This window comes from Oryx dammah, unplaced genomic scaffold (genome assembly GCF_014754425.2).
Source record: "Oryx dammah isolate SB20612 unplaced genomic scaffold, SCBI_Odam_1.1 HiC_scaffold_24, whole genome shotgun sequence".
Taxonomy (NCBI): Eukaryota; Metazoa; Chordata; class Mammalia; order Artiodactyla; family Bovidae; genus Oryx; species Oryx dammah.
Genome location: NW_024070208.1, coordinates 13,740,182 through 13,755,836, shown reverse-complemented (window position 1 = coordinate 13,755,836; position 15,655 = coordinate 13,740,182). Strand labels below are relative to the sequence as shown.

Sequence of the window (15,655 nt, the reverse complement as noted above, 5' to 3'; positions counted from 1 at the left end):
ACTTGCTTGCTGCAGGGTATGCAAAAATGATCAGTTTCCATGATCATTCTAAGTATGCTGTTTATCAGGGATGTAGACATAAACAGCTAATTAGAGTATGAAGTTCCCAGTGCTGGTGTACAGAACACAGCACTGTGGGAACACAGAGGAGGGAACTCATATCTCCTTTGTCTTCTTGCCTTAACAGAAAGTGAAAGTCGCTCAGTCGTGTCTGACTCTTTGTGACCCCATGGACTACACAGTCTGTGGAATTCTCCAGGCCAGAATACTGGAGTGGGTAGCCTTTCCCCACTCCAGGGGATCTTCCCAACCCAGGGATCGAACCCAGGTCTTCCGCATTGCAGGCGGATTCTTTACCAGCCGAGCCACAAAGGACAAGCTAAAAATTACTCAGCACAGAAATGGCATTTTTCCCCTCGAGTGCGCCGGGCTGTGAGACATGTCACATCATGGCCCCTTTGAAAAGAGTCTAGTGACTTCATGAACATACCAATACAAAACTAAAGGTTATAGGTCGGGTTTTATTTAAAAAGCCCTGTCGATTTCACGGGTTCAGTAGAAAGTACTACAGCGTTCAACCCTGCCTGAGTCGACCTCAGCCCAGCCCCATCCTCTGCCAAGAGGCAGCTTTTTCTCTTCCATTACCAAGTAGGACCTTTCTAGCTTTAGTTCAGGTAATATTCCTACCCTGAAATTCTCTCATCAGAAATTCCCCCCCCCAAATCTCATTCCTCATAAACTTTATTATAATCGAAATCTCTTCTTCCAAACATTAATCCTTTTATCCCACACTAATCAGGAGACATTGATCATTAATATCCAACATCCTCTATGTTTAACAGATATGAAAACTTTATCATGTGTTATCACATAGTACCCTAAGTTGTCTCTGTCATCAGCTGCCTCCTTATTATGCTCTTCAGGCTCTCTCCTCTAAAGGGTATCCACCATCCAACAATTACTCCCATATAAAAACTATTAATGAGGTGTAATGTAGTCTTTACTGACATCTCCTTAGAGGGGACAGGGGCAAGATTTACATTGTATATTTCCCAGTAGTCTGGCTTTAGTCATTTCTCTTCTCTGAAGTCCCCTTTTCTCATGAGTGACCCCCAAAGATCCCTTCTTTCTTCCCCGCCTCAAAGCACTTAGCCTTGGTGTCCTTTTGCTTTTTAACCACATTTTGCAGAGAAACTCCATTCTGGCTTGAAACTTAACAGATTCCACCCAGATTCTAGATCAGTTAAGAGGACCTGTTCTCCTTAGAAGCCTGTTTAGTAATCCTCTTCGATAATTTAAACATGTCTTTGTGATTCTTTTGTGTTTGAAGAGATAACAGTGAGAATTTTATAAAACTGATGAAAGATACTAGGCTCTTCTTGTTGTTCCTCAGTGGGAAAATTACTGAGTTACTGTTTACCATTATAGGAAGCAAAAATGTCTCCTTTATTCCTAAATAGTTGCTTAAAAATCATGGAGTTAAAACATAAGGAATGTCAATTTAACAATATTCTATGTTGTTTTAAACTATGAGCATTTCCATAACCTCCAGAGAGCATCCTACTGACTACATGGAGATCAAAGTGAGAATATTTTCTTAGTAATAGAAGCAGAAACTAGAGCTTTGGGAATGCATTTTTCTTTTTTCTATAAATGTAACCCATGATAATGCTATGACTACTTCCTGTAGATTAAAAAAGTTTCAGTCCTATGAGATAGGTTTTCTTTGGAATCAACTCTCAACAAGACACTAATAAATCTGACTTCCTCAGTATAATTATTCTTCTATTAAAGTAGGCATGAACCTAAGGACTTAGGTCAAATAGATCATTCTTTTACAAAAGAAAAACATTCGATACCCTTTTTTTAACAGGGATCTGTTTTGTGGACAGTTATACATGGATTTCTATTACTCACAGTGTGTGGGATTTTTATTACTCACAGCGTGTGTGTGTGTGTGTATGCTTGAGACCTGTAAGAGTTGGACAGGTAGAAAGAGTTGTGTTAGACCAGGAGAAGCCTGTGTCTTTCTTTTAGGCCAAGTAATATTTTCTTAGGCTTTAGTTCAGTTCAGTCGCTCAGTCGTGTCCGACTCTTTACGACCCCATGAACTACAGCACGCCAGGCCTCCCTGTCCATCACCAACTCCTGGAGTTCACACAGACTCACGTCCATCAAGTCAGTGATGCCATCCAGCCATCACATCCTCTGTCTTCCCCTTCCTCTCCTGCCCCAATCCCTCCCAGCATCAGAGTCTTTTCCAATGAGTCAGCTCTTCACATCAGGTGGCCAAAGTATTGGAGTTTCAGCTTCAACATCAGTCCTTCCAATGAACACCCAGAACTGATCTCCTTTAGGATGGACTGGTTGGATCTCCTTGCAGTCCAAGGGACTCTCAAGAGTCTTCTCCAACACCACAGTCCAAAAGCATCAACTCTTTTGCACTCAGCTTTCTTTATAGTCCAACTCTCACATCCATACGTAGCCTTGACTAGATGGACCTTTGTTGACAAAGTAATGTCTCTGCTTTTTAATATGCTGTCTAGGTTGGTCATAACTTTTCTTCCAGGGAGTAAGCGTCTTTTAATTTCATGGCTGCAATCACCATCTGCAGTGATTTTGGAGCCCAGAAAAATAAAGTCTGACACTGTTTCCACCATTTCCCCATCTATTTGCCATGAAGTGATGAGACTGGATGCCATGATCTTAGTTATCTGAATGTTGAGCTTTAATCCAACTTTTTCACTCTCCTCTTTCACTTTCATCAAGAGGCTCTTTAGTTCTTCATTTTCTTCCATAAGGATGGTGTCATCTGCATATCTGAGGTTATTGATGGTTCTCCCAGCAATCTTGATTCCAGCTTGTGCTTCCTCCAGCCCAGTGTTTCTCATGATGTACTCTGTATAGAAGTTAAATAAGCAGGGTGACAATATAAAGCCTTGATGTACTCCTTTTCATGTTTGGAACCAGTCCATTGTTTCATGTCCAATTCTAGCTGTTGCTTCCTGACCTGCATGTAGGTTTCTCAAGAGGCAGGTTAGGTGGTCTGGTGTGCCCATCTCTTTCAGAATTTTCCACAGTTTACAGTGATCCACACAGTCAAAGCCTTGATGAGTTTCAAAAGCTATTTGCTCCATTGATACAGCCCAATAAAATCCTGAGCATAAATATATTGTATTGAACAATTATGAAATTGGGTGTGAGATTTTGTACTTGAATGAAACTTAACAAAGAACAGATTAGGTTTCCTTTGAACCCTGGACAAAACTGTATTGTTATCCTAGGCATTTTATACATTGGGAATTTGGGAATTCCCAATTCCTGATTGTTTCGGAAGGATCTTATCTCACTAAAAGCTATAAATAGAAACTGCCAATTTCACAATTGATCACGAATCTTTTGATGGCTTTTGTAGTTTCATAGCTTGGGAAAAAAAAAAAAACCCTAGAGAGAAACATTTATACATATTTTAAATTACATTGTTTTACAAAAGAACAGTGGAAAAGGAAGAAATATTCTGGTACAATTTAGATGTGACGCAGAAAACTAGGGCAGCACTTACTTTTAGAAATATTAAGTGTTACTAACTGTTTTAAAATTAATTACATAATTATCCAGTGGAACACCAAGATCCCAGGGTACCTTAATGTCAAGCTACACTTCCAAATAAAATAATAATAATTAATACTTGCTTTATGCCAAGTGCTTTATTAGCTATAATTTTTAACTCCCCACATGTCTGTTTGAAAATAAACATCATTAAGAATATCAATCTTTTGTATCATTTAGAAATAAAACTAAGGCAGAGAAATTGATTAGAATGATAAATTAGGTATTATGGCCTTGAATCATTTAGAGAGGCAGGTACTCAGTAGGAACAATAGATGTTAGTAGAGTATAAAAATCACTCTTGCAACTATTCATAAATTACTGAATAATAATTAAAATATCACCTTTCTCCCAAGCCAAGTGATAAAGCAATTTAAAAGTTTTGAAGAATTGCAAGGCATCCCTCAGACTATTGGAAATGCCTGAGGCATGACAGAACTGCCTTCAGAGTTGCTAGTCTAGGTACGTGGCAGCCACATGAAGCTGTATGTCATTCAAACCATTGGGTTGGCAGATTGAAGAGATGTAATTCATTGAATGGCACAGTCTCATTAGGGGGTGAATTTAGGTTTACAAACCACAACTTGCCAAGGAAACAATACTTTTTTTGGTGAAACAGTAGCAGTTTGTTCGTGTTTTTTTTCTCCATGAAACAGTAGTTTATTAAGATGGTGATGAAAAGTGTAGGTAGAAGCTATGGGCCACCACTTGATGCCCCTCTGTAAGACCGCAGTCATTAAAGTGAAAACTAACACTGGAACAGTTAAAAAGCCAAGAAGACTAACACCACCCCTAAAAGACTATAGCAGAAAAAGGGAAAGTGAAACATGGCCAGTCAGGCTCAAGTCATAAAGCCTACACAACAAAGGGATGTTCTCTGATATAGTGTTCCAGAACTGCAGACTCATTGGATAGGAAAAAGCTGTGATTAATGCCCATGTGGGGAGAGCTTGAGCTAGAAAAGAAAAAAGCCAACTAAACTTCAGTGGGGCGATAAGTAAGACAAACAGTAACCTTGCAGTGATCCGAACTGCCTCTACTTCTGGGCCATTTGAGCAAAAGAATGAACACATTCTAGCCTGTTTCTGCTTTGTTGTTCTGAAATAGGTGGATGTGGAGAGAAGAAAATTGCTTTAAGGTTTCACCGTAGAAATGTCTCTGGTGAGTGGACAGCGAGAGGGCAGGCATTTGGTTACCTATGCATTGATGTTACTGGCTTTATTTTACATGGTGAGAATCTCTTTGATGGCATTTGTTGCCTAAGATAATGGATGCATGTAATACATAAACACATTCTGAATTCATTTAGGTGGAAGAGTCTAATTGCGTGGTATAAAACATTTGTCCTGAGTACAGTTTGCTCCCCAAATTGGAATCATTTCACTGCTTCTTGATGAAAAGGTTTCATCTTCCTGATGGACTATTGAAAGCAATTCCCTAACATTTCTCATGTCCCTGTGCTGAGGGCTAGGGATTCTTGGGACCAAAGAAACAATTTGCTCAATACCCACCTATCCTTGAAATATTGAAACCTGAGCTTCCATTTGAATGAGACTTATACTCACCTGGAAATAAGTTTTTTTCTTTGTCTTCTTTCTTTATTGATTTATTGAGAGCAGTGTTCAAAGGGATCACTGATTCTTGCACCTAAGAATCAAAGAAATCAAAGGGCCAGTCTTCATACTGGAGAAGGCAATGGCACCCCACTCCAGTACTCTTGCCTGGCAAATCCCATGGGCAGAGGAGCCTGGTAGGCTGCAGTCCATGGGGTCGCTAAGAGTCGGACACGACTGAGCGACTTCACTTTTACTTTTCACTTTCATGCATTGGAGAAGGAAATGGCAACCCACTCCAGTGTTCTTGCCTGGAGAATCCCAGGGATGGGGGAACCTGGTGGGCTGCCGTCTCTGGGGTCGCACAGAGTCGGACACAACTGAAGCGACTTAGCAGTAGCAGCAGCAATCTTCATACTAGATATACGAACACACAGACTGTAACACCAGTTCTACAATACCTGTTAAGAGAAGCACGTTAGAAGAATTTCTAAATGGATACCTAAATAAAAATATTTTGCATTAGTTGTTTTACCCGTCTATGTAAAATTCAAGTGATATGTTTTATCTTCTAGTCTCAAACTGGTGAAAGTGCACTTAATATATACATAGGAAGGGTATGTTTTTGCATTTTTAAGGATGGAGAGAAAGCATAGCATTTTAAAAATAGTGAAATCTGGATGGGCCCTTTGCAGATTTTTGTAATGTTTTATTGTCGTTTTTTTGGTTAGAAAAGTGCTTTGAAGAGGCTTATAAAAATATGTTTATATATAAGCTGTGCAATTCTCAGGATAACTCAGACCAAACAAGGTACAGCCAGTTCATCATATCTTGTCATAGAAATAAAAAGAGCAAGTGCTTTTCCTCGGTGGCCCCATCACCCTCTGCACTTCTCCGACGGGCAAGCGGCATGCCATTCTTCCCTGTCGCCTTTTCGCACGATTGTATTTTGGGCACGTCCTTTACCAATCTCACCGTGAATAGCTTCTTGCTTTTTTTCTCCCTTTCCCCACTTTTTCTCCCTCTGTGAATACGTTTCACAGATGACTGTCTTCGAAAATAACATCAATTAATTTTTGAACTTAAAAAAATCACATGGAGCGCAAGTCTGCCCTCTCCATTGATGTGCCGTGTGTGGAGGAGGCTGTGCGGGGCCTGATAAGCCCCGCTTGTGAAGTCTGTTCAGCTGGAGGCCAGGTACTAGCCGCTCCACAGACGGGCTGTTTATTCAGCCAGCCCTGCTCCAGTTGGTCGCCGGTTGACCCTCACGTCTCCTGGCCCCCGAAACTGAGACTCTACAAGGAGGCAGCTTCGCTTCTGTGCGTGCCACTGCAAATTGCCATCGTTTGTTTGCTGCTGTTGTTTGGAGTAGACAACAGATTTGCCCCGGAAGGCTTTCTCACCCCACTGCTCTCCCCCTTTTGCAGAATCCGATGATGTCCGCGGGGACCCTGCACTCAGCCGTCAAAGCGCTCCTGCCCCTCAGGATGCTCGCAGTTCAGTCGTAGATGCAGGTGGCATTGAGAGCGTCACCCAGTGTTCCCAGAAGCTTCCTCAGATGATGGCTGCAGGTAAATGTCGGTGGCCAGCACAGGACACAAACCGGGCATTTTGCATCATAGTGGAAAGGCTCCCCAGCCATGAAAACATGTGTTGAACCAGGAGCCTGGGCTCCTCAAAAAAGCCAGGCCGTGGAACGAGTGAACATCAAAGAGAGTTAACTCAGACTGCCCTGGTAGTCTGGTGGTTAAGATTTTGCCTTCCAGTGTAGAGGGTGTGGTTTAGATCCCTCCCATCAGAGAGCTTAGATCCCACATGCCTCCAGGCCAAAAAACCAAAACGTAAGAGGGAAGCAAAAATTGTAACAAACTCAATAAAGACTTTAACCAAAGATAATTGAGAAAATAAATTTCTTTTTTTAAAAAAAGAGCATCAAGTCCAATTTGATATATTTTGCTATCTTTTTTTTTTTTTTTTTTTAGCTCTGCTGTTTGTTTTCGATATTATTTATTTTGTCTTAAGGAAAGTCTGCTTGTAAGAAATATTTTGGGAGTCACTTCAGACAGACCCCTGCATTTAATGTACGAATGTTAATTATTTGTTAAGGATGGAATGTGTTATAAGATAAGTCTTAATAAATTCAATCAGGACCGCTTTGACTGCTCGATAGCTGAATTTGGAGATTTGTATTAGATAGTTAGAGGGTGTGCCTGCTTCAGAATTAGACTCACAAACAGATTTATTTATTCTTAGCCAATTGACTTGTTTTCCCCCCCAGAGGTGTGTCCTTAATGGCACACTGAGTATGATATAAACTGCATGTCATTAAGTTTCCTCCCAGAATGTGTTCCGTCATATTGACGTCTGGAGAAGGTGTTGGTGTCGATTACAGTGCCGAATTTTTTTGTGATTTGGGAATGTGCTTAAAGGAAGCCTCACGTCTCTAGAAACGTGATTTGTTTTCAGACACCCTCGCCGGTGGAATCTAAGTCAGTTTGCTTTCCCACCCGCAGCGGCCGATGGTTTGGGGAGCATCGCAATAGACGCGACCCAGCTGAACATGTCCGTGACGGACCCCACCGCCTGGGCCACCGCCATGAATAACTTGGGCATGGTTCCCGTGGGGTTGCCTGGACAGCAGCTCGTGTCAGGTAAGCTCTCTCTGGGGTTGGAAGAAGCCTGCAGCCGTGCCGGCAGGCTTGGGTGCTTGGCACCTCGTAATCTCTCCACGCGCAAGTGTCGAGCCTGGCCTGGGATTTATGCCCAGGGCATGTTTGGCAGGCCATGTGCCTGAGCGTCTTGTCCTTGTCACCTCGCTCTTCTGCCGAACAGCCGTTCCCAGAAAAAAAACTCACATGCGGTATCTCTCACTGATGGCATTGCAACATGAATTTTGTATTTTAAAAAGGTAAATAGTAGAGCTAATATTTGCTTTCCAATTTGCAAAGCTCTTCCACGGATGTTACAGCATTTGATTGCAGTCTTCTCTTTGAGACAGGTAGGTCCTAATGGTGGTTGTGGCTCAGATTCGTGTTCCCATGTTAAAAATAGGGAAGGGGGGGCCCGGAGTTTGGGTGGGTGGCTTTTCCAGCACTGAAATGGCAAGGCTTAGAAGCCCGAGTCAACTGACATTGTGTTCCATGGTTTCTTTCCATCGTATTTTGGAATTTTCATAATAGTAATACATCCGAGAGAGAAAATGTTTGGAGACGTCACAAAGTAGGAGGTCTTTGGAAAGAGTTCATCGCTGAATTTAACAAGTTTGGTGCTGATTTTTCCATGTGCTCTGTAACAAGTGCTTTGGGAAATAGAATAAATATATACATATATAAGTGTCCTTGAGGATTCAGGGAGCATATCTCCCCAAATTATAAAACACAGTGATTAAAAACCAGCAAAAAAAAAAAAAATGATGGGTAGAATCATGGGCTAAGAGGTGGTTCAGACTAGTACTACAGTAATTTCCAGAAGGATCAATGCCTGGGGTCTGAGGAAAGATGTTATCAGTGAGATGGGGTTTGTGCTGCCTGAAAAGATGCTTAGGTCTCCTGTATCCACTTTACTCAGTTTATTCACTCACTTAGCACACATTTTTTGAGGCACTGTCCTGGTGCAGGGGTGGTCCCTGCCTTTTTGCCTTTCCAGAATTTCAGTGGAAAACTTACAGTCATTATGCTATGTTGCTACTGTGGTAGTTTAGTCCCTAAGTTGTATTGAACTCTTGCAACATGGACTATTGCCCACCAGGCTCCTCTGTCCATGAGATTCTCCAGGCAAGAATCCTGGAGTGGGTTGCCATTCCCTTCTCCAGGGGATCTTCCTGACCCAGGGATCAAACCCAGGTCTCAGTCACTAAGTCGTGTCCAACTCTTTGCAACCCCGTGGACTGCAGCACGCCAGGCTTCCCTGTCCATCACTATCTCCTGGAGTTTATTCAAACTCATGTCCATCGAGTCGGTGATGCCATCCAACCATCTCATCCTCTGTCATCCCCTTCTCCTCCTGCCTTCAATGTTTCCCAGCATCAGGGTCTTTTCCAATGAGTCAGTTCTTCACATGAGGTGACCAAAGTATTGGAACTTCAGCTTCAGTATCAGTCCTTCCAATAAGTATTCAGGACTGATTTCCTTTAGAATTGACTGGTTTGAGCTCCATACTCTCCAGGGGACTCTCAAGACTATTTTCTAGCACCACAGTTCAAAAGCATCAATTTTTTAACACTCAACCTTCTTTATGGTTCAACTCTCACATCCATGCATGACTACTGGAAAAACCATAGCTTTGACTAGATGGACTTTTGTCGGCAAAGTAACATTTCTGCTTTTTAATATGCCATCGAGGTTTGTTGTAGCTTTTCTTCCAAGGAGCAAGCGTCTTTTAATTTCATGCCTGCAGTCACCATCTGCAGTGATTTTGGAGCCCAAGAAAATAAATTCTGTCTCTGTTTCCATTTTTTCCCCATCTATTTGCCATGAAGTTATGGGACTGGATGGCATAATCTTAGTTTTTTGAATGTTGTTTTAAGCCAAGTTTTTCCCTTTCCTCTTTCATGCTCATCAAGAGGCTCTTTAGTTCCTCTTTACTTTCTGCCATTAGAGTGATATCATCTGCATATCTGAGGTATTAATATTTCTCCCTGAAATCTTGACTCCAGCTTGTGATTACTCCAGCCCAGCATTTCGCATGATATACTCTGCATAGAAGTTAAATAAGCAGGGTGACAATCCACAGCCTTGACATACTCCTTTCCCAATTTTGAGCCAGTCTGTTGTTCCAAGTCCAGTTCTAACTCTTGCTCGTTGACCTGCATGCCGGTTTCTCAGGGAGACAGATAAAGTGGTCTGGTATTCCCATCTCTTGAAGAATTTTCCACAGTTTGTTATGATCCACACAGTCAAAGGCTTTAACATGGTCAGTGAAGTAGAAGTAGATGTTTTCCTGGAATCTCTTGCTTTTTCTGTGATCCATCAGATGTTGTCAGTTTGCTCTCTGGCTCCTCTGCCTTTTCGAAATCCAGCTTGTATATCTTGGTTCATGTACTGCTGAAGCCTAGCTTGAAGGGTGTTGAGCATTACCTTGCTAGCACGTGAAATGAGTATAGCTGTGCAGCAGTTTCAGCATTCTTTGGCATTGCCCTTCTTTGGGATTGGAATTACACTATGGTCGTTGTTATATGTCAGAAGAACAACTCACTTTTGCACATCAAGTTATGTTAGAGTAGACAGGGTACATTAAGTATAAACCTGTTGCCATTGGATAGTTACTAAGTTTCACACCCACAGATGTGTGTACTTTGAGCTGAGTTGAGCAAACATTTGATTTTTTGTTTTTTTTTTGTTTGTTTTGTCAATAGGGCAGTACATGTAAGAGTCCAAACTAGCTGTAGTAAGTTCTATGTACTATGTGTGGCAGTGTGCACATGAATACAAGCATATATGTAATGCCATTTCTTCTATAACATAACAAAGGAGAAGAGAAGACAGGAAGCAAAGGAAGGTGGGAGACAGGAAAAGGAAAGTCCGATATTAATATTACAAAACGTTATGCTTAGGCTATTTATAAAATTCTCCAAAATGTTATAAAATAAATGCAATAGAGACTTAGTCTGCTGTGGATGTGTATGTATGCACATAAATGACATTTTCTATCATTTGAACATGTGTTTATCCAGACTCCTTTTCCCTAAAGCTAATCTAGACAAATACTTCCTCCTAATAACTTGAGAGTACAGATTTATATGTTTCTGTCCCAAATTTTCCCAGCTGCCTAATTGAAATATTCATACAGCAGAAATCACTTTACTCTTGTCTCCACCTCCACTCCTCAGAAAGTGTTGTATGACTTCCAGGGTAAGCCACAACCTCAATAATTCATTATTTTTTTTCTTATGATTTTGAGTCTTCTGACATTTTAACCATGACCAATTTATGATTTTCCCAGCAACTTACCATGAAAAGAATTACAGCCCTACTTGTTGTAGAAGATTTACCGTATCTGCCCTGAATTACATTCTCCATCTCCTATATTAGCCAAACTGCTTAAGCTACGTCTGAGCCTTTCTGGGTCTTCCGGAGCACCCTTCGTCATCCCTCCCCACCCAGGGGAACTGCACTTGGCTTTGTCCTCGTGGCAGCCCGCACACTTCCTTTGTCAAGGCTCTCTCAGGGTAAAGTTCTGTCGTGCTTGGTTACCGTGTATATAATGTCTTCCAGTCTTTTCTCTATGGAAGTATTTGAGTACTATTAAATATAGAAATCTCTATTATGTATTTTTATTAACACCTTATCCTAAATTATTTTTTTCTATTTTATAGTTTTATATTAAAATTTTAGAATAATCCTTTGAATAAATCTTCCACAGTTTTTCTGTATTTGCGCTTAAGCTGTTTCCTTTTTTTTTTTTTTATTTTATTTTACTCTTCCTAGCCAAGTTTCTGGAGAACTTAATCTCTTCAAGTATGTATAAGTATTTTACCTTTTCTGTAAAATGATAATTGTATCTATTTCATGAGACAGTTGTAAGACTAAAATATGATAACTTAGGACATACACTAACTGCAAAGTACCTACACATAGTATGTATTCATTAAACATTAACTCTTATTCCTTCCTTTCTTCCTTGTGATGTTTTTTTAACAAACAATATTATGGTGAACCTTTTTTATGCATAGAACTTTTCAGCAATTAGAATTATTTCCCTTGGATTGACTCCTACATGTAGAATTAGTTGGTCAAAACAAATGAACATTTTAAAGTTTCTTGTTAAATACTGGACAATTAATTTCCAAAATATAAATGCATATTTAATATTTACTGACTTGATATGCAAAGGTGTCATCCTGTTATTTTGCCTTAAATTATTTTATAACTACTCTTTTTAAATTGTGGCATTTTCCTTCATTTATTTTTCATTCATATTTCCTCTTTTGTAAATAGATTACTTTCATGATATATCCACTTATCACTTAGGATTCGGGGTGATTTCTTTTATTGGCTTGTATTTGGTCATTGCTTCTAAGCATTTTAAGGGGCTTCCGAGGTGGTGCAGTTGGTCAAGAATCTGCTTGCCAGTGCAGGAGACGTAAGAGATGTGGGTTTGATCCCTGGGTTGGGAAGATTCCCTGGAGGAGGAAATGGCAACCCACCCCAGTATTCTTACCTGGAAATTATTTTAATCTCACAGTTCATATTCTCTAAAAATATTTATCTAGTCTATTTTTCACCTCTTTAATATTATTTATTTTTTTTAAAAAGAAAGTTTAACATATCCTTTATGAGTCCTTTTTGAGTATTCCATTTCTAAATAGAGAAAGGTTTTGCCCACTCTCTACAGTTGAGTAGTTAAGTTTAGTTAAGTCGCTTGGTCAGTCGTGTCCGACTCTTTGTGACCCCATGGACTGTAGGCCACCAGGCTCCTCTGTCCATGGGATTCTCCAGGCAAGAATACTGGAGTGGGTTGCCATTTCCTTCTCCAGGGGATCTTCCCGACCCAGGGATCGAACCCAGGTCTGCCGCATTGCAGGCAGACGCTTTAACCTCTGAGCCACCAGGGAAGCTCATACATAGTCCTAATTGTCCATGCCTCCATGGATATACTTTCTTCTTTTATTGGAAATTCAATTGTTGTGCATGTTTAATCTATTTCTAAAGTATGTGTTCTGTACTACCAACTTCTCTTTTTTTCTGCCTCCACATCGTTTCAGTTCTTACAGCTCTGTTGTGTATTTATATGAAGTACCTAATGGGTAGTGCTATTTATTTCTTTTCCCCATGATCATAGAGCCAGAGAATGTTGCCTCTCGCCCAGTTTTCATGCTAGCACCTGTGTCTGAGGCAACTTTTAACTGTACCCTTCCTTCCAAGAAATCTCCTCTAAATTGTCTCTGACAGGATGACAGAGAGGTTAGATTTTATGACCACTTGGCCTTCTCCCAAAGTTTCTGGTATTTCTAAATGACCAACTACTCTTTCCTTGCTTGTTCAAATCAAATTGACACTGAATCCCATTCCTTACTACTTTTTCCCTATTTATTGGGAGATTAGAATTAATAAATTAATAAATCTCCCAATAAAAAGTGTGTCCAACAAAGCAGGACACACACTTTTTCATATCCTCTGATTTTATCAAAAGGATTTCCCAGGAAATTGAATGCATTTATGGTTGCTGTATCATACCATTCTGATGGGTCATTGTGAGCTCCCACGATTACACCGCTTTAATTTTCCTCCCATTTCATCATCACCACAGTCCCCTTCCCACTTTCATGAACTTCCCCATCTACCTTCTTCATATGAAGTGATCATTTCAAGATCATTCCATTGAATTTGCTTATTTTATCCCAGATGAACCATCCTACTGGTAAGTGCATGCACGCTCAGTCGCTTCAGTCATGTCCAGCTCTGTGCAACCCCATGGACTGTAGGCCACCAGGCTCCTCTGTCCATGGAATTCTCCAGGCAAGAAGACTGGAGTGGGTTGCCCTGCCCTCCCCCAGGGGATCTTCCCGACCCAGGGATCAAACCTGCGTCTCTTATGTCTCCTGCACTGGCTGGCGGGTTCTTTACCACTAGCACCACCTATACTCCAGCCCTAAATCCCATACTCAAAGTCTTAGCTTATCATGAGATAATATTTACCTCCTTGTAGTATTGTACACTTATTTTATTCCACATATTTTTAGTTTCAAGGGATTTTCAAATTTTTGTTATTGTTGATTTGTTTCTATTATCCATACCTTGTAGGTTAGTATAGATCCAGATTTTCTAAACTGGCCTGATGGAACATCAGTGTCTTATAGTCGTTAGGTAGGGTGGATGTCATGTAAGCATTTATGTGGCCTAATAGCCACGGTAGATTCTGGGTTTAACACAGTTCAGTTCAGTTGCTCAGTCGTGTCCGACTGTTTGTGATGCCACGAACTGCAGTCTGCCAGGCTTCTCTGTCCTCCACCATCTCCTGAAGCTTGCTCAAACTCATATCCATTGAGTCGGTGATGCCATCCAGCGATCTCACCCTTCTCCACTGATTTCAGGATAGGGCTTCTACTGACCTGGGGAGTTCATCTTTCAGTGTCCTATCTTTTTGCCTTTCCATACTGTTCATGGAGTTCTCAAGGCAAGAATACTGAAGTGGTTTGCCATTCCCTTCTCCAGTGGACGTTTTGCCAGAACTCTCCTCCATGACCCATCCGTCTTGGGTGGCCCTACACGGCATGGCTCATAGTTTCATTGAGTTAGACGAGGCTGTGATGATTGCTTTCTCTGTGGGTTTCGTCAGAGCCTTGACTCTGCTAATGTGCAGTTTGAAAGAGTAGTGGCGTGTATGTTGGATTCTCCAAACATAACTTAGCCTTTAACAAATATCTGTTAACATCTCACGAGACATTAGAATACTGCCATCAAACCAGATTTTCCCTCCAGCTATGGAGATCCCAGTCCACGACCATCTATCCATCTTTTGTTGCCCTCTCTGATATGCTCCCTGTGATCTGATTTACAATTGTGTGTGTGTTTTTGTGTTTTTACTGAGCAGTGTCACTTCCTAATCTCAGGTTTCAAAATAATCCTCACGTGGTCGGGTGTTACCTGAAGGCTTATTCCCAGTTTCCTGTGATACACAGTGTCACTTCCCAGGAGCCCCCCCATCTCTGGTGTCATCAATTGAAACTGAGAATATCAAGTCCCGAGCTTCACACCATCTGTGCGACCAGCTGCCCCCTTCTCTGTATATCCTGGCTTCTCCTCCAAAGCCATAGCCATCAACTGGAAGGGTTGGAAAGCAGCAGCTGAGTTGACCAGGTGTTAAGTTGCCTGCCCAGGCCTGCCTGGGAGCTGGTAATACTTCCTGGATGTTTTCTGGACATGAGTTTATACCTTGCTTTGCTCTAAACTTTTTGAAATTTTCTTGCCTAACATCAGCAATCTCTCCTTAGTTGTTATTGACTTTGTGTGTGTCAGTCGCTCAGTCATGTCTGACTCTTTGCGACCCCATGGACTGTAGCCCTCCAGGCTCCTTTGTCCATGAAATTCTCCAGGCAAGAACGCTGGAGTGAGTAGCCATTCCCTTCTCCAGGGGATCTTCCCAACACAGGGATCGAACCCAGGTCTCCTGCACTGGCAGGCGGTTTCTTCATCATCCGAGCCAGCAGGGAAGCCCTGTTATTAACTTAAAGTGGACGTATATCTCTTACCTCACATTTCTTAGTGTGACATTTGTTGTGTTTCAAATACATGTGCAGAAAAGGCATCACAGCTCCCCATTAGCTGTGGGAGTGCCATGTACCTTATCATGGCTTAACTCTCACAAGTATCCAAGTTGGTCCTCGGTTCCTACCTTGCAGTTCCTTCTGAAGCTCTGAGTTCACTCTCTGCACCCCTGTTCCCTGCCACTCTGAGAAGAGCTTAGCTTCACAGCCCATGGGGGCATGAGCTGTCCTCTTCCTCTCTCTCACTCATGGTTGCCTCCACTCATTTTAATTCCACTCTGCTTCCTCT

The 15,655-nt window shown here is 41.4% G+C and overlaps 1 protein-coding gene across 2 annotated transcripts in view; it reads left to right on the top strand.

Moving 5' to 3' along the window:
- Positions 1–15,655, top strand: part of ENOX1 (ecto-NOX disulfide-thiol exchanger 1) — a 662,416-nt gene that overhangs the window by 410,482 nt on the left and 236,279 nt on the right. For both annotated transcript variants that reach the window (XM_040267197.1, XM_040267198.1), the window contains 2 exons: positions 6,590–6,733; positions 7,676–7,813. In XM_040267197.1, the coding sequence (XP_040123131.1) occupies positions 6,721–6,733; positions 7,676–7,813 (151 nt within the window). In that variant the 5' untranslated portion in view covers positions 6,590–6,720. The remainder of the gene's footprint in view (positions 1–6,589; positions 6,734–7,675; positions 7,814–15,655) is intronic.